Consider the following 22047-nt stretch of genomic DNA (forward strand, 5'->3'; position numbering starts at 1 on the left):
CGCGTTTGTAATGACGCCAATTCAGTTTACAATAGGGTTCATTTGCTCGGTCAGCAGGTGGCAGTATCCTCATACACTGGGGAGTAAACTGCCATTAAACCAACAGAGGAAGAAGAAAACATCTGCACATGCGCGGTACGGATCGGGTAGACCCGATTTGTACGGTCCGACTTTGCACATGCGCAGTAAGGATCGGGGAGTCCCGATCCGTAACTATCTTTTTATTTTTCGTTTTTGTCTACATTGTACTGAAATGCTTCATTATTGCAAACATTTTAAGATATACTTATTATTCTTAACATCTTAACTGATACGCTGACCCATAACTATCGTAAAACGCTACGACCGGAAGTAGACACCTTTCGCGCATGCGGGGTACCGATCGGGTTTCCGGTACGGATCGGGTAGTGACAACTGCTCCGATTCGCTACCCGATCCGTACCGGAAACCCGATCGGTACCCCGCATGCGCGAAAGGTGTCTACTTCCGGTCGTAGCGTTTTACGATAGTTATGGGTCAGAGTATCTGTTAAGATGTTAAGAATAATGAGTAAATCCCTAAAATGTTTGCAATGATGAAGCTTTTCAGTACAATGTAGACAAAAACGAAAAATAAAAAGATAGTTACGCGCATGTGCAGATGTTTTCTTCTTCTTCTGTTCATTTAATGGCAGTTTACTCCCCAGTGTACGAGGATACTGCCACCTGCTGACCGAGCGAATGAACCCTATTATAAACTGAATTGGCGTCATTGCAAACGTGTGTTAAATTTGATTTAGTGATAGTCGAGTGTGTTTATGCTTGTCTGTGTGGAGAGGATTGACTGGAATAGTGATGATGATATCGGCTATCACTGTTAATTGTCAGTAAACACTTAATCTGGCTGCTGAATCTTCACGTGACACATTGCTAAGTCAATATTATTAAGTCTGTAATTAGGCGCTATTCTTCTTATTTTACGGCGCTGTTGTTCAGTCGGGGGACGCTCTCTGTTGAGGAGAAAAGCATGAATTTGCTTGTATACGGATTATCCATTGTTTAAATGTCCCGATAGTCGAAAAGGAGGCAGAGCTGTTGAGAAATGCTAGGAGCTAACTGGGCGCTAACCGTATCGTTCAAATATATTGAATGTCGCAATGCTGGCAAAGAGAGGAAGTGACGTAAGATTTGCGCATGCGGGGTACGGATCGGGTAGCGACACCGCACAGCGTCCAGAGCACAGCATAACCTAATCCGGCTTTTTACCCCCGAGCGGAGGGACACAGCGGCGGAGGAGCTGTGGTCCGGCTCCGAGTCGCCGTGGCAGAGACACGTGGTCAGAGACGGACTTCCGCTGGGTTTATGCTTTTACTCTTTTATTTCTAACGTCTAGCAGTGGAGACATGTCCAGATTCGCGAAGAAGAACGGCATACCTGACAGGTGCGTGTCAGCCTACAGCTCCGCGCATGCACAGGTATAACTAAGAGTCCGGGGTTTATTACAAAGACGGTTATTAATAACAGCTTCATGAACCTGAGAGCCCCCAGTCTGCTGCTGTGTGTCCTCATGACCAGCGCACGGTCTTACGAGTAACTGCGAATACGTCATCACACACGTAAACAAATAATGACCCGCAGGTAAATATAAATAATAAACATCTAGCGCATGATCATAATGACGTCACCGATGTGACGTTTAAAGGCTTCTTTTACACTGAGCGTTCATGTGTAATCTGATCATCAAGCAGCCACGCCTGCAAAGGAAACACGTGTGGATTATTTCTAAAGATTATTAAAAAAAAATTCAGCTTTGAACATCTATAACCATGTCTTTAAACTGAGATGTTTTTGTGAAAGTTCTCTCTCAGGTGAGAGTAACGGCAGTAGAAGTAAGAATCGGGCATCTTCAGGTTTCCATGACAATTCTGACTGACTGTTCGTGTCCTGCAGGTGGCTCGATTACTCGCCGGTTGGTAAACGCCTCCGCGGGACTCGATTCATCGCCTTCAAAGTTCCTCTGAAGCAGGTCAGGGTGTCATCTGAGCTTCTTCCCCACAAATGCCTTGTTCAGCGTCACTCATGCCATCATCATCATCTTCTTCTTCTTCTGTGCAGTCTCTGAACCGCCAGCTGCCGCACTCTGATGTGTTTGGCCCCTGGGAGCTGCTAGATGCTGTCAGCAGCGAGGAGGAGGAGCTTGGGCTGATCATCGACCTCACTTGCACCACACGTTACTACAGGCTCGAGGTGAGCACAAGGTCCTGCATTTATAGACAAATCGATTAAGTCTGTGTTTACTGATCAGTGTTATTGATTATGCTGCTATTATTCCACCTGACCACAGACACGCAGTTCTCCAGGCGTTCACTCTCTTTCAGAGCCTTATCTGGACATTAGAGGAACTACAGCTTTTTGATGATGATAAAGTAAACTCTGTGTGCGTGCGTGCGTGTGTGTGTGTGTGTGTAGGACATTCCCAGGTCCCTGCTGTGTGTGAAGATCTTAACGCGAGGTCACGAGGTTCCCAGTGATGACACCATCCTGAGCTTCAAACGCGCCGTCCACAGCTTCCTGCGGGAGAATAAGGAGAACGGTGAGAGCGAGCTAATGTGAACCTCCCTCGCTGACACAGGTTTAAGTCTGATCTCCTCCTTCACTTCCTGCTGCTCTGCTGCTCCTGCATGACTGCCATGTTTTGCAGATTTGAGGCTGCTCAGATTTTAGATTTGGGGACTTTTGGGAACAAAATCAGCTCTGAGCATTTTAATCAGCTGCTGTCTCACAGGAGCTCTCCTCTTCCGATGAGGAGGACGTCTGCAGGGACTTCAGGCTCGCAGGCAGCTGATGGGTCAGATTTCAAGCAGTCATATGACGAGGAGCTGCTGGTTTCCTGCTTCAATCAAACCCGTCATGCTGGCTGAGGTCACATGACTTTTAGGCTTTGCATGAATGAGATCGTGTGCGATTGGCATGGTGTCCTTTAACAGGAAACCACAGTAGAAGAAGAAGTGCGATCTGAGCTCTAACTGTGACTTGTGTCTCCTGCAGATAAGCTGATCGGAGTGCACTGCACCCATGGCCTGAACCGCACCGGGTACCTGATCTGCAGGTATGTACAAACTTAAGCCTGCTGGTTGGCTGGACTCAAGGGTGTGGGCGGGATCTAACTGCCACGTTTCACCTGCAGGTATCTGATTGACGTGGATGGGATGGACCCCAGGGAGGCGGTGCAGCGTGAGTCGGCTTCTCGTGTCCACATTTCATATTCAGTGTTGGGGAGTAATGGAATACATGTATCAGCATTACGTATTTAAAATACAACATATGAGTAACTGTATTCTGTTATAGTTACCGTTTAAAAAGGTGGTATTCAGAATACAGTTACTTTGTTGAAATAAAGGGATTACACGGCCGTCTTTTCCTGTTTCATATGTTAGACTATGCCCTCTCTATTTTTGGTAATTCCCCGCCAGTGGAAACCCAAACAAAACACACATTAAGAGGCTCAAATGCCTGTTTCTCAATCTCACGGCCCATGTCACCACTACTTGCAGCCGCATAATGACGTGAAAAAATATTTTTTTTAATTATTATTCAACAAATGACCCACCGGAAAAGGGAGACGGAAGCATGTAAATATAATAATAACCACTGCAGCCAAGAAGAGTGCCTGACGAGCCCAGTTGTAAGTAAGCTATTAAGACTCGACTGTACACCGTGTTCGTGTTTTCCTCTGAAACAATAAGTTCCGTTGGAGCAGCCTTTCAACGCCTCTCTCTGTCTCTCGCTAGCAAACTTGACCCAGACAAAAAGTAAAGCTAGTTTTCGGCTACTAGCCCGACATGAACCTGACGTATTAGCCAGAGGTCCCTTTACTACGGATCGGAGCCGCGGACCTGTTTTATATACGCGCGGAATAGTTTTCTATACGAGATCATGCAAAAAGTGCAGCCTTACCTAATGTTCACCCTACTGTTACTCATTTTGTATTAAGATTTAAAAATCTAGTTGGTATTGGTATGGCGAGTAGCCTTCAGTAATAGTAATAAATCACAGCAATAGTACATTCATGTAGTTGTAAACAGCATGATAATATATTAAGTAATCCAAAGTATTCAGAATATGTTACTCTCATTGAGTAACGTAACTGAATATTAGGGATGGGTTTTTATAATCGATTTATCGATTAAAATCGATTCTGGCTTGGATAACGTAAAATCGATTCATTAAAATCCTGAATCGATTTTTTAATATAAATTTATTTTGCCCGAAATGCCAGAATCTCTGGTGAAATCTCACAAAATTTCAACAACCACCAAACAGCTAAGACAGTAAATGAGAGCAGGAACATGGATTCTGCACAAAGACTTAAACACACAGCCCAACCGCGGATCAGAATCAGTGAGATGTTGCCTTTCTCACAGTCGGGGCTGAAAGCCGACAGCGCGCTGATTCTGATCTGTCAGCGGGCCGCGCTTTGTGTTCACGCCCTTTATGCGCTGATTCTAAAGCTGTTAGTTTTATCTCTCTCCAAACAATATTGACTGAAGCAGCAGCAAAAGAAGATCCAAACTAGGCTTCACATAAACAACGTCATGAATTCACTCTGACTTTTATTGTTTTGCTTCGACCACGATGCACAGCTCTCTCTCGCATGCTCGCTCTCTTGCGCTCTCTCTCCCTCTCTCTCTCCGTACTGTTTTCTGCATTATTCGCTTGCTTGTTACGCACAAGTCTACCGTAGTTTACAGCGCTCGTTTTATATACTTCCGAAAATAAAACCTAATTTCTGCCGTTCAATACCGAACAAATTTAAACTTTTTAAAATTATGCAAAATGCAAAACGCTCAGCCTTGTCTCTAATAAAACCGCTGTAACTTCAGAGGTAATGTTCATGTGTTGATTAATGGTTTTCTTTCGTTTTTGATCTACTGCAGAAAATTTTTATAAAATCCCAGAACAGGAAAATCTCCTTCATGTTTTTCTGTTTTATCCTCAGCTACTTTGACACAAAGGCCTCTGCTGTGATGCTCACACCTTTGATAAAGTCCTGGTGTGTCAGCTTCCTTTTTATAGATACAAAAATATGTAAATGTACTGATCTGAATTATAATATTTCTGACTGTCAAAATTTCCCAGATTCAAATCAAAGTGAATCGAATCGAATTAAATCGAATCGAATCGAATTAAATCGAATCGTGGATCGAATCGATTCGGGACCCTGTGAATCGGAATTGAATCGATTCTAGAAATCAGTGACGATACCCAGCCCTACTGAATATGTTACAAAATACATTTTGGGGCATGTATCCTGTAATCTGTAGTGGAATACATTTGAAGAGTAACCTTCCCAACACTGTTCATATTTCACGTGTGAAGCATGTGTAAGCATCGTCTCTCTCTGCAGTGTTTAACTCATCCCGCGGTCACGCCATCGAGAGACAGAACTACCTGCATGACCTGCAGCACGGGCGCAGGAGGAGGTGAGGCTCCTCTCCACTCACTGCACCCACCCACACGAATTATTCAAAATCAGCAGACAGACTCTTTAGAAATATCCCAAAGACAAAAATGTTTCAACTTTAATTTTTTTGTAGCAAACAAAAAAATTAAATAACAGCCAAAAAAAAAGAATATTAAACAGTCTCAAATATTTTACAGCAGCAGTCCCCAACACCTGGGCTGGGCCGCAAGAGTTGAGGCTCGGGTGTGAAATGTATGGTTTTTTGGGATTTTTGGGGGTCTTTATCGTTATTTTTTAAGTTGTTTTTATCGTTAACTCGGTTTCTCTGGGTCTTTTCCCGTCTGTTACGAATAAATCGTATTTTTTTTAATACCGGTACTAGTTTCCTTTTGTTGTATTTGTCCGCGACACCTTAAAGGTCAGTCCGTGAAAATATTGTCGGACATAAACTGGTACAGGGCTCAAAAAAAGTTGGGGACTTAGACTGTTTTGCAGTATAAATTATGAATATAAGGGTTAAAGGAAGTTTAAAATGTTGTAAAATATCAACAGAAATTCCCTTCATGTGTTTTCATAATCAGAATGAATTCAAAATATTTAAATGGTGCAGCGGTTTTCATAGAAAATTTTAAAATATTTGTGTTTAACTGCTATGCGTTTGCATGGGTTCTCCCCGGGTACTCCAGCTTCCTCCCACAGTGCAAAGACATGCAGTTAGTGGGGATAGGTTAATTGAAAAATCTAAATTGCCCATAGGAGTGAATGTGAGCGCTGTCATGTGGCTGTCTGTCTCTGTGTGTTAGCCCTGCGACAGACTGGCAACCTGTCCAGGGTGTACCCCGCCTCTCGCCCTATGACAGCTGGGATAGGCTCCAGCGCCCCCCGCGACCCTGAAAAGGATAAGCGGATGTGAATGGATGGATGGATGCTATGAAATAATAAAAATATTAAAAATGAAGAGAAAAAATACTAAAACACGACAAAAACATTTAAAAATGTAAATATCTCAAATTATTCATCAAAGAACAATCAACACATTTCCATACTCGAAGTGTTTTTGAAAGTTTCTTTTGAGGAAAAATGAATGTTCTTCAATTTTATTTGATTATTTATTACAGTACAAATAAAATATTAGAAATACATATCTGATATATTTTTAACCACAGTCTAAGCTCGCTTTTAGAAATTGTATTTACATTTGTCATTTTCGTCTTGCTCTGAGTCGCCATGCCGACTAACTGCTGCGCTCTGATTGGTTCCTGACTCTTTCTGGTCCATTGTCACAGTAACGAAGGGATGGAGGAGGTGGAGCAGGAGCAAATGAAAGGTCAAGCTGTTCATCGCCCGCTTTCCAGCTTGCCAAGCGATGACTGCGATCAGAAGAGGCGCGCACACGCTCAAAAGTTCTGGCACCACAGGTAGGACGACACACCTGAATATGTTCATCAGTCATAGAAGGAAGGAACCAAGTTTAATAAACGTCAGAGAATCATCATTACATCCTGCTGCTTTCAAATTCACTCATTACAGAAGTGAATAAAGTTTTTTAACCCTTTAAAGCCGGTCGGAGCGGGAACGCTCCGTTTTGCGTAACTATTTTTAAATCCAGGTAGAACTGCAACCACGCAAGCTAGCGCAATAATTTTTTTTGCATATGAAACTGGAGGAGTTGTACTTACACCTTATGCCATCAGCTTGTCCTAGGTCACAGTTTCCTTCCACATATAGCTTTGCAAAAACTGCATAAAAAGCACTTGCAGCAACAAAAACATAATATTCCAGAAACATGCTTTGCCGATCCGATCAGCTGTTCGTAACACTTCCCACATTGAAACAGACATCAGCGCGAATGATTGCATGTCCGCCATGACCTGCCCGAAACCGGACATGATGTCATTTTGCGGAAATGTAGTTTTTACCATCAGGGTCTTATGAGCCTATACTGGTGTTTTTAAAAGTTATATTTGACTTTATGACTTTCTGTGTCGTTTCTGGGATGCTTAGAACTCAAATTGCACTGCTGGAAATAGTTTATTTTGATGCATATGTTGTTTTTTTGCAAATTTGCATTATAATATTTATTTTCATTTTTCCTGAAAAACGGTGTATTTGAAATACACCAAAAATTGGTGTATTTCAAAATTAAAACTATGAAGACACTTAAAATACATTTCCTGTGGTGGGAAACTATTTTGTGCAACTTTTTTGTATTTACAGTTTTGAGGGATAAGCCTCTTAAATTTCTCTAACTAGAAATATATGTTAAAAAAACAAAATGATTTAAAAAAAATTTGTAGTTTATTGCACTTTTCTGCACTTTATGTAATTACTATGCACTTAATGCAGACATATTAGTAAAATTTAGGCTGTAATGGTTGTATTGATGTATAGCAACTTGAAATGCTCCCAAAAATTGCACTACAACATGTAAAAATATAATATAAGCTCTGGCGGACTTGGTTCTATGGTAGGTCTTAAAGGGTTAAATGACTGAAATATAATCTTTTGTTTGTGTGTGTGTGTGTGTGTGTGTGTGTGTGTGTGTGTGTGTGTGTGTGTGTGTGAGTGAGTGAGTGAGAGAGAGAGAGAGAGAGAGAGAGAGAGAGAGAGAGAGAGAGAGAGAGAGAGAGAGAGAGAGAGAGTGTGTGTGTGTGTGTGTGTATATTCTTAAATAACACAAAAATATATAAATTTTCCATATATTTAAGAATATGAATAAAAATATTTTCTTTTTTTTTCCAAATGAAAAAAGACCTCCACGACGAGGGAACGTCCATCTTCATCACCACCCTCCTCAACGTGACTTTCTCCCCCCTCCTCCGCCATCGCCCAACCCGTATCGATGGACACGTCCTCAGGCGGATAATCAGTGGAGGAGACCGCCACACTTGGAGGATAGCCGTGTGGGGAACCCTCAGTGGAGGCCACGCGCCGCAACGCTGGACACGTGGAGAACTCCTCCTCCGATCCTCCCTCGCTACTCACCACGCTGGACTGCTGAAGGCTATGGAGTGCCTGAGGAGGAGTGGGCGGGGCCACAAATGAGACACAGCGACAGCAGACATATACAGGGAGGCAGAGCAAGTGGATACGACCACTAGATTTTATTTGATAGAAGAAGAATGGACACAGGTGATGTGGCCTTTTAAGGACGTTAGTGTTTGAATGAGAATATTTAAACAGGAATTAAAATTAACGCTGCTGAAGTCCACTTCAGCCAATCACAGCGCAGTTCAAATGTCATCATTATTACTTTGATAACCTCGCTCTAGCTTCCAAGACTGACATTTGATGTGCGTGTGTGTGTACCACATGTCTGAAGGTCAGAGTTCAGGGTGAAGAGTGGAGAGTGATTTAAAGTTTCATGTTTTCACGAGTGAATAAGAAGAAAATGAAACATGTTGTTTGTGTGCTTGTTTTATTAAATGAAAGCTGAAAATGTTGTGTGTCAGTAAATTATAAACTGGTATGAAGTGGTGTGACCTGAGCGCTCTGTCGGGCGTCTGTGAGCTCACTGAACTGTGGACAGTCTGAGTCCATGTTTCTACCTTCAGTCTCTCCTGTTTGTGAGATAAATGCCACATGATTCAAACGAGGAGCTGCTCGGTGTTTACCTGTTGCCATGGTGAATACTGGTGTCAGAGCTCCATTGATCGTGGCTTTCATAGTCTCGTTAACCTGCTGTCTGCCTCAGATGGGAGGGGTCGTATGGGTGAGGCTATAGAAACAGAAAGACGTAGCAGTGGGTTTGTTTGGGTTTTTTTGAAGAACATTTATCACGTTTCTTCTGGTTTCACTTGTTTTTGTGCTTTTTGAAGGTTTTCAAGTTTTTTTCCTTTCTGTAAAAAAACAAAACAGAAACTCAGGTGAGCAGGTATGGCAAGCTCCGCCCCCAATAAGCCAACAATAACACAGATCACACCCTGTTCACTGTAACACACACACACACTCCCTGCTGCAGAGGGTCACGTGATACACTCACCTGTGTCCTGTTGCTGCTGAGCACAGGTGTGTAGGTGGGAGGAGTCACCTGGGGAGAATGCGGTCAGTCAGGTTTGGGTCCTTCGACCCACCCGGTTAGTCTCCTCAGAGCTGAGCTGAGTTGGTGCCTGTGGGAGGTTTGCCACAGTACTGCTGGGTCGCTGCTGCCGTGCTGTGGAGGAACATGTCTGTTAATCTGAGCAAGAATGGAGCCATGCTGATGGCCGCCTATGAGGAGGTGGTGAGCGGCAAGTCTAACACAGACTGGTGAGATAAAGTTCACCTGTGTGTCTGTCCACACCTACATCTGCTGCACACCCACACCTGTCTGTCTGTTTCAGGGCACTGTTCACCTACGAAGGAAACACCAACAACCTCCGAGTGGCACAGAAAGGAGGTAAGCACTTGGATCCAAACTTTTGATCCCTCCGAATTTATTTCCTGTGGATTTCCCCTCACTTCCTGTTTTATTTTGAAGGTCAGATCCTGTGTTCTTTGCTGCCCTTCCTCTCTGACTCTTCTCTCTGCTGGTTTCCTGCTGTGTTTGAACCTGAGGAGATGTTTGAGGTGTTCTTGCATTCCACCCTGTTTCTTGACCTCAGTTTGACTTTTTTCAGCAGTGCTGCAGTCTGTCCCTAAGACTTCCTAATGTAAGACAACCAAGTTCAGCTTTTTCCACGTGATGATCATCATGACTGTAAGACATACACTCATCCAGACTGTCCGAGAGTATAAAACAAAGTTGTGTTCATCACAGAAAATGTCCTTTGTTTGGACCAACTGTATAAACAGACATTTCTAGCGTCAGCAGCAAAAAACATTTATCTCCTCCTGGGGGCCGGATTGGAGGCTTTACTGGGCTGATTCTGGCCCCCAGGCCTTATGTTTGACTCCTCTGGTCTGCTCCCAGAGTGTTTTCTGTTTCTGAGGGTTTCAGGTTAAAATCCAGGAGCAGACTGACCACATGCAGAGTGGTGTTTGCCCTAATACACTAAAAACTTATTATTAAATATGAAGCAAACATTAACAGCTTGGTTATTACAAGCATTCAGCTTCCACAGCTGAGCCACGGCTACATCTTGTGATGTACCAATAAGTTTCAGCAGAATGGAGCAGAGGCGAGAAATATAGAGAAATATAACTGCAAGTGAAAGCAAAGAAAACCACTGGGCTCACGGCTGTGAACGCTGGTACAGCTGGCGTGTACACAGATAAGATAGTGCTGCTCAGCGCTCCAAACTGGTTTGTGCAGCTGAGAAATGATGCAATGACATCACCGGCATTAAGAGTGTCAGAGGAATGTCTCCAACAAGCTGTGGAGGGTTTTTCGTGCAGCACTGACCTCTTTATGTGTTACACAGGACGTGCGCAGGAACACCAGCGTAAGCCACCCTCATAACCTTCTGATCTCCAGTCTGGCCTTCAGGTGTCTGTGGTCTGATCTAAATGAGATCATGTTCTCCTTTGTGTTTTGTGTAGATGGAGGGTTGGAGGAGATGGTGGAGGAGCTGAACAGCGGGAAGGTGATGTACGCTTTCTGTCGAGTCAGGGACCCAAATTCTGGACTGCCCAAATACATCCTCATAAACTGGGTAAGACCAACTTTAACTCAAAGTTTTTTTCCTGAAGTTTTTCTTTTTTCTGAAAACCACAAACATCTGAAGATTTCAGTGTGGACGTGGAGCTCAGGAATTTTTCACAGTGAGTAATCCAGACCATTAATAAGTGAGTTCATGCTGTGGACGGATCATCTCAGACCCCTGGGGTGAAGTTTGGCTGGTTTCAGCATCTTCCAGTCACATGACAGGAAGCCCCTCAACATGTACTTTTTTTAACCCCCGTCCTCCATCTTCAGCCTGCTGATGTGTTCATATTAGCCTAGCCACCGAGTAGGTCATAGTTATATGTCCACTTCACTCCATCTTCGATCCTACAGTCAGAACATGGTATGTCATCTAACGATGACATGCCATCCGAGCCCTCCGACTTCCTCCTAAAGTCTGGCAGAGTCTGCGAGGCTAAACAGTCCAGTTCTGAGATCCTGTAGAGAGCGCTGCAGACTTTACTTGACTTTACTTACTAGTGTCGAGTGATAAAAGGATGCCACATTCACAGGATTGAATGGATGATTTTTGTTTTCTAAGACAGGTGAAGGTGTGAAGGACTCTCGGAAAGGACAGTGTGCCAATCACGTGAGCACCATAGCAGGTTTCCTGAAGGTGAGTCTGGCCTCTTTTTCCTGTTAATGTTTGTGAAGAGCTGCATCATTAACATGTGTGACATCACAGGGAGCCCATGTGACTGTAAACGCCCGTGCGGAGGATGACGTGGACCCAGAAACCATCTTGGCCAAAGTGGCCAAAGCGTCCGGCGCTAACTTTAACTTCCACAAGCAAACACAGGAGTACAGAGACGTTCCCAGAGGACCCGTGGTGAGATCACGCCGCCTGAATCGGCAGCACAGCCTCGTTTTACCATCCAATAAGCCAATATTTCATCTCACAGTGCACTCCTACCCCTGCATGAACATTAATGTAGATCTTCTTCACAGCTCAAACACTTCTGTCTACAGGGAGAAAACTCTGAAATAAAGAATAAATAATCAGGGTTGCGCACAGAGAAGAAAAACAGGACATTTCTGTTATAATCCCTGAGCCTTTTCTGTCGTCAGGGTTCTGTGTACCGCAAAGTCAACGCTGTCGAGGAAATCCAACAAATCAACAAGGACGACTTCTGGGTCAAAGCTCAGGTTCGGTTTCAACTCCGAGTCCGCCAAGATTGTACCACAGGTTTCAGTCAGCAAAGTCACACCACTCTCTATTTCTTCTTCTTCTCCTTCAGCGGGATGAAGAAATGCGTCAAAAGGAGGAAAACATTCGAGTGGAACAGGAGAGGCAGGAGGCGGAGAGGGAGAGGAGGGACATGGAGGAGAGACAGTCGAAGGAGAGGGAGAGGATAACGAGAGAGAGAGCTCAGCAGATCGAACAGGAGAAGTGAGTCAGACACACAAAACACAAAATCACAGAAACTCATGAAGAAGACACTTCAAGTATTTTGTGTTTCAGGCTCCGGCAGAAGCAGCGGGAGGACGAGGAGCGAGAGCAGGAACAGCAGCGTCGGGTGAGCTCAGCTTCAGCTCATTGATCCTGATTCGGTTGATTTTATGAGCCCAGCCAGCATCACATTACTGCTCCTGATAAATTAAAAATAAATCAAATTTGGAAAACAACAGTTTTTATTTGATCACAAACAATATAAAAAACAATATTCAACATTACTATTTAACCCCTTTTTTAAAAACAAATTATAAACAGAAATAAACAGAAATATAAAGGGGCAAATATCCTGAAGTACACATGAATAAATTCAAACATAAAAGAAGTTATTAAACTGAAAACTATTTCAGATAATGAAAAGTAAATAAACAGGAAATAATGGAAAGGGTAACATTTTTTAAATTACCCAATAATAATGACATAGATATTAGTTAAGTAATTGATTTTGAGGGTAAGAGAAAGATGTTTTTAACTTTTAAAGGATAAGCTAACTTGTGTATTTATTTCATAAATAAATAAAAAACATATTAAGAAAGTAAAAAATACTGGATTATGAGTCATTTCTTTATTGAAACTTGATTTTAAATCCTTTTGGCAAATCACTGAGGCAGAGAAGTCTGTGTTGTGTGATGTTAAAATTATATTTAACGTGATGTATGAATGATTTCTGTATTTCAGAATGAGCAGCTGGAGAACAGGAAGATGACGGGAATTTCCACTGCTGCCTCGGTGCAGAAAGCTAACGTGAGCGCAATTTTGACCATAAATTCTTGTAACGTAATATCTGCTCCTGTTTCTCCCTCTAAATGTTCATTATTTATTTTCACACAGCATCAGAAACATAAAAAAATTATCACACAGGTTTAACTTTTTTGTTATTCCAGTTTCATTTTTGCTCAGCTGGGTGGATGGCTCTGGATACTACATTACCCATGAGCCTCAGCAGCTGACATGATGTTCTCATAGCAAACACATTTTAATTGAGAATTCACAATGATTCAATCTGAAGATGTTAAAACTAGAGAAATGAGGATTTTCTTGGTGATCTGTTCACATTTGTTTGGCTCTGTGATTGGATGTTGCCCACCAAGACGCATCATGGGAACTGTAGTCTGCTTCACATGTTTAGTTCTACAGCCTGGAAGCCTTTACATTTTTTTACTGTAAGCCAAATTGAAATGAACAGGAAGAGCTGAATTACAAAGGCTGAAGAGTTGCATTGAGGGAAGTGTAGGATCCTACCTCTTTACTTTAATGTGACCCAGTTTTATTCACAGGAGGCGAAATCTCTGATTTCTCAGAGAGCGTTTAATCCCAGAGACATCTTCAAGCAGAAGGAGCAGAGCTTTGATGCTGGCGACACACCTGCTGCTTCCAGACCCGGTAAGAAACACGATGATGATAATGATGAGGATGATGATGATGGTGGTGGTTCACCTTCACGTTTCCCCCTGCAGGGAGGCTGCAGAGTCCGTTTCTATCGCAGAAATCGTTTGAGCGAGACGTCCCGGTTCAGCCTCGGTTTCCACCATCCTCTCCTCCAGCAGTGACCCCCCTGTCTCTGATTACATCTGCTTTACCTGTGCTGCCTGTCTCACATGCTGCACCTGCCTCCACTACAGCACCGGAGAGGGCACACTCACCTGTGCAGCCTGCAGGTGAGACATATTGAGGCAGCTTTTCAACTGCAGGAGGTGCCCAGAAGGAACCACAGTTCTTTGGTGTAGAACAGAAATAAAAAATAAAGTAAGTCTTGTGGAGTAACCGTTGTTCTCACAGTTCTCACAAAACTGCTGGCCTTCAGCAGGCGTCCAGAAGTTAGCCAGTCAGAACCAAGGTGGCTTTTTATTTTTAAATTTTAAGCTTTGTTAAAAATACTTTCAAATTTAGGAGTGGATTTGTGTGATGAGTAGAAAACTCTGATATAACACTGATATTTCCTTTGGATATGAATCAGCTGAAAAAGTTGAGTCTGGAAACCTTTTTTTATGTATTAATTTAAGTGATCAGTAGGGATGGGTATCGTTTAGGTTTTATCCGATACCGGTGCCAAACCGGTACTTTTGAAACGGTGCCGGTGCTTAAACGGTGCCCAAACCGGTGCTTAAAGAATGGAAAACACAAAATTGGTCCAAAAACCTCTCATGTTCAGCTGTTTTTTTGTAAAAAGATAACAATGTTAGCCTTTTCTGCAGCTATGGGGCATATGGTATCATTCTTGGCTGGAAGCAGTGCTTAAACAATGGAAAAAAACACAAACTTTGTCCAAAAACCTCTCATGTTTAACTGTTTTCCACTTTTTCTTTGGTCATTTTAGCCTTTTTGGCCAGGGTGAAGGGAGTATCTGCCATCAAACAAGAAGACAGCTGCATGTAGCTATGATGGTGTTTGCTAGTTCACCTTACGTGCATTAATGTAATAACGTGGTTAGCCTACTCAACGTAAATTACACACGAACAACATTAAGCTACTCACGCAGAGAAGAACGGCTGCTGCTGCCATTATCATCCGTCATCATTTCTGCTACACTGGCAGGGCTAGGGGCCAGGACTCTCCTCTTCGGGTTTTTGGGGGATGTTGCTAATTCCGGGTCCGATAACAGGCACCACACCCGCAGTAGATGTGCTCGGTGTGAGGTCTCGCAGGAAGCTATCAAATACGGCGCATTTCTCGGCTTTAAAAAAAAACACTATGCGTCGCCAGGTGTTTCATCAGATTTGAGGTGTTACCTCCTTTGACAGTATCACAGTATCAGCTTAAAGCACTTGTTGCAGCTGCTGAGTTTGCATCTTTTGCTGTGAAGTACAGCCAGACTTTTGACCGCTTCGCCTTGGACATTTTTAATCTGTAGCTCTGCTCTAAAAGAACGTACGTACCTGGACCCGCCTACTATTCTCGGAAACTTAAAATGATTGGCTAGAATCTAAAGTGTATCATTCCATACCAGTTGGTGGCGGTAATGCACCTTTCAGTTGTTTGCCAACCGCCAATACAAATGTAAGGAAGAAGAAAGTGTATCACAGCTCAGGAAAAAAGCACCGAAATAAAGCACCGAAATGTGCGCTGCTTTTCGGTCTGGTTACTACCGTTTATGTCAGAACCGGTGCCATCATGGCACCGGATACCGGTACCCATCCCTAGTGATCAGTGACCTGAACTGTGAAATACCCGCCTGTTGTGTGTATGACATGAAGTAAGACGTCCCTCCTGCAAACACAGACGCTGGTTATGGTGACGAAGACGAGTGGTCAGATGATTTTGATGAAGATGAAGCTGCACAAGGTGTGAACTTTAAAGTCATTTCATTTTAACTTTTGTTTTGTGCAATTTTGATCATTTATCAATAATCAGAGTAGTTTGAATTAGGGTTTTTTTTTAAATCTTTTTCTTCCTATAAGACCATATTTTATAGATCAGTTTGCCACTAACATCAACACCCACAAAAATCACTCCGAGTACATTTACACAATACTTTATACTTCTAGTATACTATATTTCAGAGTTTTCTTAGTCTTATAACTGCAGCTGAGATTTAAACACATGAATTAAAAATAGCTGCAGAACAACACCATATCAATTTAATTCCATTAATTAGTCAATGAATCTAATGTTCAGTAAATTTAAAAATAACAGACATCTCAATAATAATTAAAGCAAACAAAATAAACCTAAAACAATCTGAAACCACAGAAAAGAGTCTGAATACATTAGAAAACATTAGAGTTGAAATTGTCACTTTTATCCATTATAAATTAAATTTATAACACTGTGAAGTGAATACTAATGAATTTTTCCTCAGTGGTGCTTTTACGTTTGAAACATTAAAGACAAAAAAACAAAAGTAATTAAATATGTTAAATACTGGAAACTTAGCAGTTTAAAGTTTAGACTTTGCTATGTTTTCAAAATTTTTGGTTAATAAAATTAATTAATTTGAACTATTTTACATATCGAGTAAGAGTCACTGTCAGAGTTGGTGAGTCAGTGAATTCTTGAGTTTGCAGCAGCAAATGATGGACGTTAGCTGAAATAATTTGAGGTTATTCTGTGTTTGCTCCATCATGTTTACAGCTCACAGCTTGGTTTTTGTTTCGTTGGCCTTCATGTTTGTAAAGCTGTTACACCACGATTGTAGCACAGCGCTGGTTAGATAGATAGATTTGTTCACTGGCTATATCAGAATCTCAGACTATGGAACATAATTCATAGTAACATTTCTGTAACTTCTGTTTTTTGAGGGTTGTAGTGTGGTGATACTTAGTACTTTTCCTGGAATTGGAGTATTAATACTTTATCCTGTTGGTACTTTCGTGTCTTTTCTCACTGTCCTGGAAAACAAAGAACACTTTTTCATCTCTAGTATTTAAAACTTGTGATTTTTATAATGTGCAGAGGGAAGTCCAGCTCAAGATGATCCATACATGGCACCGCATTCAGCCCCGAGTAACGAGGACCTGTATCAAAACGTTTCCCAGCATGCACCAGCAGTAAGTCCACTTCATCATAAGTACATTTACATGTACAACACTCCCAGTAAATATTTTCCTTAGAAATTAACAACGTATTTTGATTCTGATTCCTCCCTTAACTTTTTACTAACAGTTTGAGAAATGTGTCTGACTCAAAAACTGACCAATAGACCTGAGACTTAGTGGGTGTATCTCTGTGGTCTCGAGTAAGTGCAGTGCTGTTTGAGGTTGTTTGGATGACTAGATCTCAGATTTCGGCTAAAATTTGTTCTCTGTTAGAATAAACTGATACAGGGGGAGGCGTGTTTGTTTTGATAATTTTCTGAAGATGTTATACCCAAGTTTAATCATAGCAAAACACTAACCTAAACCAGAGCATCTAATTCTATGTTTAACCCTGACACCAAGATTGAACCTTCAGTCATTCCTTTTAATGTGTCCCACCTCAACCAAAGAAATCATAAACAGGATTGTGTTTTGTAAAATAATGCAAAATCCCTAAAATTTGCTTACTATGACTGAAAGTGCTCTGCACAAGAATTCCAGTGTGCCTTGACTGCTAGTTTTATGCACAAATGGCAAATAAAGAACCTTGAAATGGGAAACATACTGTGAACATGCCTCAATCAGAAAATGTTTCATTTAGCATAAGAAATAATTCTGAATTTGCAGTGAAGCACTGTTTAAATAAATACTCTTCCAGCTGTTTCTGTTTACTTTTCCAGATGTTTGTTTTCTCATTCCAACTTTTTTCAGATATATTGGTACCATTAGATTCAGAATGAGCTCATCTTTGGCAGCTCAACTTTGAATTTTTCCACATTTTGTCACATTACAGCCACAAACATGAATCAATTTTATTGGAATTCCACGTGAAAGACCAATACAAAGTGGTGTACACGTGAGAAGTGGAATGAAAATCATACATGATTCCAAACATTTTTTACAAATAAATAACTGAAAAGTGGGGTGTGCGTAATTATTCAGCCCCCTTTGGTCTGAGTGCAGTCAGTTGCCCATAGACGTTGCCTGATGAGTGCTAATGACTAAATAAAGTGCACCTGTGTGTAATCTAATGTCAGTACAAATACAGCTGCTCTGTGACGGCCTCAGAGGTTGTCTAAGAGAATATTGGGAGCAACAACACTATGAAGTCCAAAGAACACACCAGACAGGTCAGGGATAAAGTTATTGAGAAATTTAAAGCAGGCTTAGGCTACAAAAAGATTTCCCAAGCCTTGAACATCCCACAGAGCACTGTTCAAGCAATTGTTCAGAAATGGAAGGAGTATGGCACAACTGTAAACCTACCAAGACAAGGCCGTCCACCTAAACTCACAGGCCGAACAAGGAGAGCGCTGATCAGAAATGCAGCCAAGAGGCCATGGTGACTCTGGACGAGCTGCAGAGATCTACAGCTCAGGTGGGGGAATCTGCTCATAGGACAACTATTAGTCGTGCACTGGACAAAGTTGGCCTTTATGGAAGAGTGGCAAGAAGAAAGCCATTGTTAACAGAAAACCATAAGAAGTCCCGTTTGCAGTTTGCCATAAGCCATGTGGGGGACACAGCAAACACGTGGAAGAAGGTGCTCTGGTCAGATGAAAATAGGAACTTTTTGGCCAAAATGCAAAACGCTATGTGTGGCAGAAAACTAACACTGCACATCACTCTGAACTAGGGATGGGTACCGGTGTCCGGTGCCATGATGGCACCGGTTCTGACATAAACGGTAGTAACCAGACCGAAAAGCAGCGCACATTTCGGTGCTTTATTTCGGTGCTTTTTTTTCCTGAGATGTGATACACTTCGAATTGTAGCCAATCATTTTACGTTTCCGGGGATAGTAGGCGGGTCCAGGTACGTACGTTCTTTTAGAGCAGAGCTACAGATTAAAAATGTCCAAGACGAAGCGGTCAAAAGTCTGGCTGTACTTCACAGCAAAATATGCAAACTCAGCAGCCTGCAACAAGTGCTTTAAGCTGATACTGTGGAAAGGAGGTAACACCTGAAATCCGATGAAACACCTGGCGACGCATAGCGTCTTTTTTTAAAAGCCGAGAAATGCGCCGTATTTGATAGCTTGCTGCGAGACCTCACACCGAGCGCATCTACTGCAGGTGTGGTGCCTGTTATCGGACCTAGAGTTAGCAACATCCCCCAAAAAGCTGAAGAGTAGAGTCCTGGCCCCTAGCCCTGCCAGTGTAGCAGAAATGATGAGGATGATGATGGCAGCAGCAGCCGTTCTTCTCTGCGTGAGTAGCTTAATGTTGTTCGTGTTTAATTTACGTTGAGTAGGCTAACCACGTTATTAAATTAATGCATGTAAGGTGAACTAGCAAACATCATCATAGCTACATGCGGCTGCCTTCTTGTTTGATGGCAGATACTCCCTTCACCCTGGCCAAAAAGGCTAAAATGACCAAAGAAAAAGTGGGAAACAGTTAAACATGAGGTTTTTGGACAACTTTGTGTTTTTTCCATTGTTTAAGCACTGCTTCCAGCCAAGAGTGATACCATATATGCCCTATAGCTGCAGAAAAGGCTAACATTGTTATCTTTTTACAAAAAAACAGCTGAACATGACAAAGCTTTTTGTTTTTGGACAAAGCTTGTGTTCTCCATTCTTTAAGCACCGGTTCGAGCACCGTTTAAGCACCGGCACCGTTTCAAAAGTACCGGTTTGGCACCGGTATCAGATAAAACCTAAACGATACCCATCCCTACTCTGAACACACCATCCCCACTGTCAAATATGGTGGTGGCAGCATCATGCTCTGGGGGTGCTTCTCTTCAGCAGGGACAGGGAAGCTGGTCAGAGTTGATGGGAAGATGGATGGAGCCAAATACAGGGCAATCTTGGAAGAAAACCTCTTGGAGTCTGCAAAAGACTGGGGCGGAGGTTCACCTTCCAGCAGGACAACGACCCTAAACATAAAGCCAGGGCAACAATGGAATGGTTTAAAACAAAACACATCCATGTGTTAGAATGTCCCAGTCAAAGTCCAGATCTAAATCCAATCGAGAACCTGTGGCAAGATCTGAAAACTGCTGTTCACAAACGCTGTCCATCTAATCTGACTGAGCTGGAGCTGTTTTCCAAAGAAGAATGGGCAAGGATTTCAGTCTCTAGATGTGCAAAGCTGGTAGAGACATACCCTAAAAGACTGGCAGCTGTAATTGCAGCAAAAGGTGGTTCTACAAAGTATTGACTCAGGGGGCTGAATAATTACGCACACCCCACTTTTCAGTTATTTATTTGTAAAAGATGTTTGGAATCATGTATGATTTTCGTTCCACTTCTCACATGTACACAACTTTGTATTGGTCTTTCACATGGAATTCCAATAAAATTGACTCATGTTTGTGGCTGTAATGTGACAAAATGTGGAAAGTTCAAGGGGGTCGAATACTTTTGCAAGCCACTGTAAGTTCTTGGCTTCTAAGTTAATGAATACCTATATTTGAAGGCCTATTTATTGAGGTGATTCATGTATTTAATCTCTTCTGGCAGATTTGGTCCTCCAGTGTTTGAGTAAAAAGTTATTGAATGAAATCATTTAAAAATACTGTTTAAATGTTAATTAGCTGTTTTTGAATTTCAGGCTGATGGTATTAATTGGGATGGCAGTGGACAAGGTATCTGTGCCAGAGCTCTGTACGACTACCAGGCCGGTACGTACACACACATACATACCTTCATGTTTTTGGTAGTTGTGGGGTCTGTCGTCTTCTCTGTGACTACTGAGGACCATCGCGTCTTGTGGTCTAACGTGTCTGAATGAAATTGGAAAGAGTCCCGAGTGTTGTTCACCATACTGATCTCATTAATGATTAAATGCTTAACTAGTTAAGTTTCCACATTTTTTTATTTTTTTTTATAAATTTACCTGCAAATATTTGACCAAAATGTATTCTGTATTCTTTAATTGAGGGAAAGTGTTTAAATGAACCTTTGACTGTCACAGGGGAAAAGCTGTTAAAGAAGGATGAATCTCAATAAATGAATCAAGAAGATCAAATCAAATCTGTAAAAACAGGATAATACTTTTTCTTGGATGTGAAATAAGCTTGCAGTGGTCTTTACATTTGGAAAGAGCTGTTGTACCTTACAGTGCAGTAAGCCATCCAGTTTGGTTATTTATCACATTTACCTGATGAAGCACTGAAATGTTGTTGTTTTACATACAGATCTAAAGTAGAGTATACAGAACAGTTTCTTTCATTTTTTTTTTTATTTTATTTTATTTTTTTAAAAATGCTTGTAATTTGAAACTTGAAACTCTTGAAAGGTGTTTCTAGATAAACCTTTAGTTTAACTGAGTTTTCTCTCTTTCCTCTTCCTCACAGCGGATGACACTGAGATCACCTTTGACCCCGATGACATTATTACTCAGATAGAAATGCTGGATGAGGGTTGGTGGAGAGGTGTTGGACCTGATGGGGAATACGGCATGTTCCCGGCTAATTATGTGGAGCTTATCTAGTTGTCATTGGCTCATTGTCCTGTTAATTTTAATAAAGCTGTAGGTGTTTCAGATGGATATTTTACTCACATTAACTTGTTCAGTATCACTGAATTAATAAACCTTTGTAAAAACCAGTAAACAATAAATAGTCATTTTCAAGTGCAGTTTGGATATTGCTCTTATTTTTCTTTTCTTCTGCTTGGCCAGTCTTACTAATTAATAAGAAGCATAAATTAGGTTCATATAGAGCCTTTTAATAAACTCAAGGTTGCTTTACACACACAACTCAAAGGCCTCAGTGAACAGGTGGCATTTCAGTTGAGACTGGGACTATGGACCTCAGAGGGGGCCTGCAGAGCATCTCAAGGAGGACACACAGCATGTGGTGATGCTCCTGTGTTCTTCAGGCAGTCACTGACTTTCTTACAAAACAGTTATTTTGTCCAGATAGTTTGGAGTGTCTGAAAATGTGGGAAGAACTGCTCTCCAGTCAGAAGAGTTTCAAATATGAAAACTTTCTTTGTCAGAAAAGTTCTTCAGTTCCCCTGTTTTTTAATTATTTTTATTTCCATACCTCTTTTAAATATCTATGTCAACGTTAATTTAATTTATTATATTATATTTATTACA

General features: G+C 41.8%; 2 protein-coding genes and 1 long non-coding RNA gene across 5 annotated transcripts; 2 read left to right on the forward strand and 1 right to left on the reverse strand.

Annotated features, from left to right (window-relative positions):
* Positions 1–651: 651 nt before the first annotated feature.
* dusp11 (dual specificity phosphatase 11 (RNA/RNP complex 1-interacting)) lies at positions 652–8881 on the forward strand. Of its 3 annotated transcripts, none has more exons than XM_085167367.1 (9): positions 652–1453; positions 1929–2004; positions 2094–2225; positions 2448–2571; positions 3027–3081; positions 3160–3212; positions 5386–5461; positions 6729–6860; positions 8195–8881. In XM_085167367.1, exons 1-9 carry the CDS (start codon positions 1446–1448, stop codon positions 8541–8543), a joined length of 1005 nt encoding a protein of 334 aa, XP_085023493.1. In that variant the 5' UTR covers positions 652–1445; the 3' UTR covers positions 8544–8881. The 3 variants fall into 3 exon arrangements, with proteins under 3 accessions (XP_085023493.1, XP_085023490.1, XP_085023491.1); XM_085167364.1 differs by having other exon boundaries at positions 653–1419; XM_085167365.1 differs by lacking the exon at positions 652–1453 and adding an exon at positions 1462–1616.
* LOC146514869 (uncharacterized) lies at positions 7946–9534 on the reverse strand. Its single transcript, XR_014875203.1, has 2 exons — positions 9425–9534; positions 7946–9160 (listed from the first exon to the last, which is right to left on the reverse strand). It is a non-coding gene; the product is annotated as an uncharacterized LOC146514869 (long non-coding RNA).
* Positions 9535–9556: 22 nt separating this feature from the next.
* LOC146514870 (drebrin-like protein B) lies at positions 9557–21856 on the forward strand. The gene is made up of 15 exons (XM_085167363.1): positions 9557–9690; positions 9765–9820; positions 10903–11015; positions 11568–11642; positions 11712–11855; positions 12095–12172; positions 12265–12416; positions 12489–12543; positions 13158–13223; positions 13757–13862; positions 13937–14137; positions 15699–15761; positions 16872–16966; positions 20554–20623; positions 21299–21856. Exons 1-15 carry the CDS (start codon positions 9608–9610, stop codon positions 21433–21435), a joined length of 1494 nt encoding a protein of 497 aa, XP_085023489.1. The 5' UTR covers positions 9557–9607; the 3' UTR covers positions 21436–21856.
* Positions 21857–22047: the final 191 nt, after the last annotated feature.

Source organism: Neolamprologus multifasciatus, chromosome 7 (assembly GCF_963576455.1).
Source record: "Neolamprologus multifasciatus chromosome 7, fNeoMul1.2, whole genome shotgun sequence".
Lineage (NCBI taxonomy): Eukaryota > Metazoa > Chordata > Actinopteri > Cichliformes > Cichlidae > Neolamprologus > Neolamprologus multifasciatus.

Coding starts and splice junctions, on each gene's coding strand:
- LOC146514870 (XM_085167363.1), top strand. CDS start 9,608: ATGTCTGTTAATCTGAGCAAGAATGGAGCCATGCTGATGGCCGCCTAT. Junction 12,173..12,264: donor ACTTCTGGGTCAAAGCTCAG/GTTCGGTTTCAA, acceptor CTTCTCCTTCAG/CGGGATGAAGAAATGCGTCA. Junction 16,967..20,553: donor TTTCCCAGCATGCACCAGCA/GTAAGTCCACTT, acceptor TTTGAATTTCAG/GCTGATGGTATTAATTGGGA.
- dusp11 (XM_085167364.1), top strand. CDS start 1,382: ATGTCCAGATTCGCGAAGAAGAACGGCATACCTGACAG. Junction 2,005..2,093: donor TCAAAGTTCCTCTGAAGCAG/GTCAGGGTGTCA, acceptor TCTTCTGTGCAG/TCTCTGAACCGCCAGCTGCC. Junction 5,462..6,728: donor CAGCACGGGCGCAGGAGGAG/GTGAGGCTCCTC, acceptor CCATTGTCACAG/TAACGAAGGGATGGAGGAGG.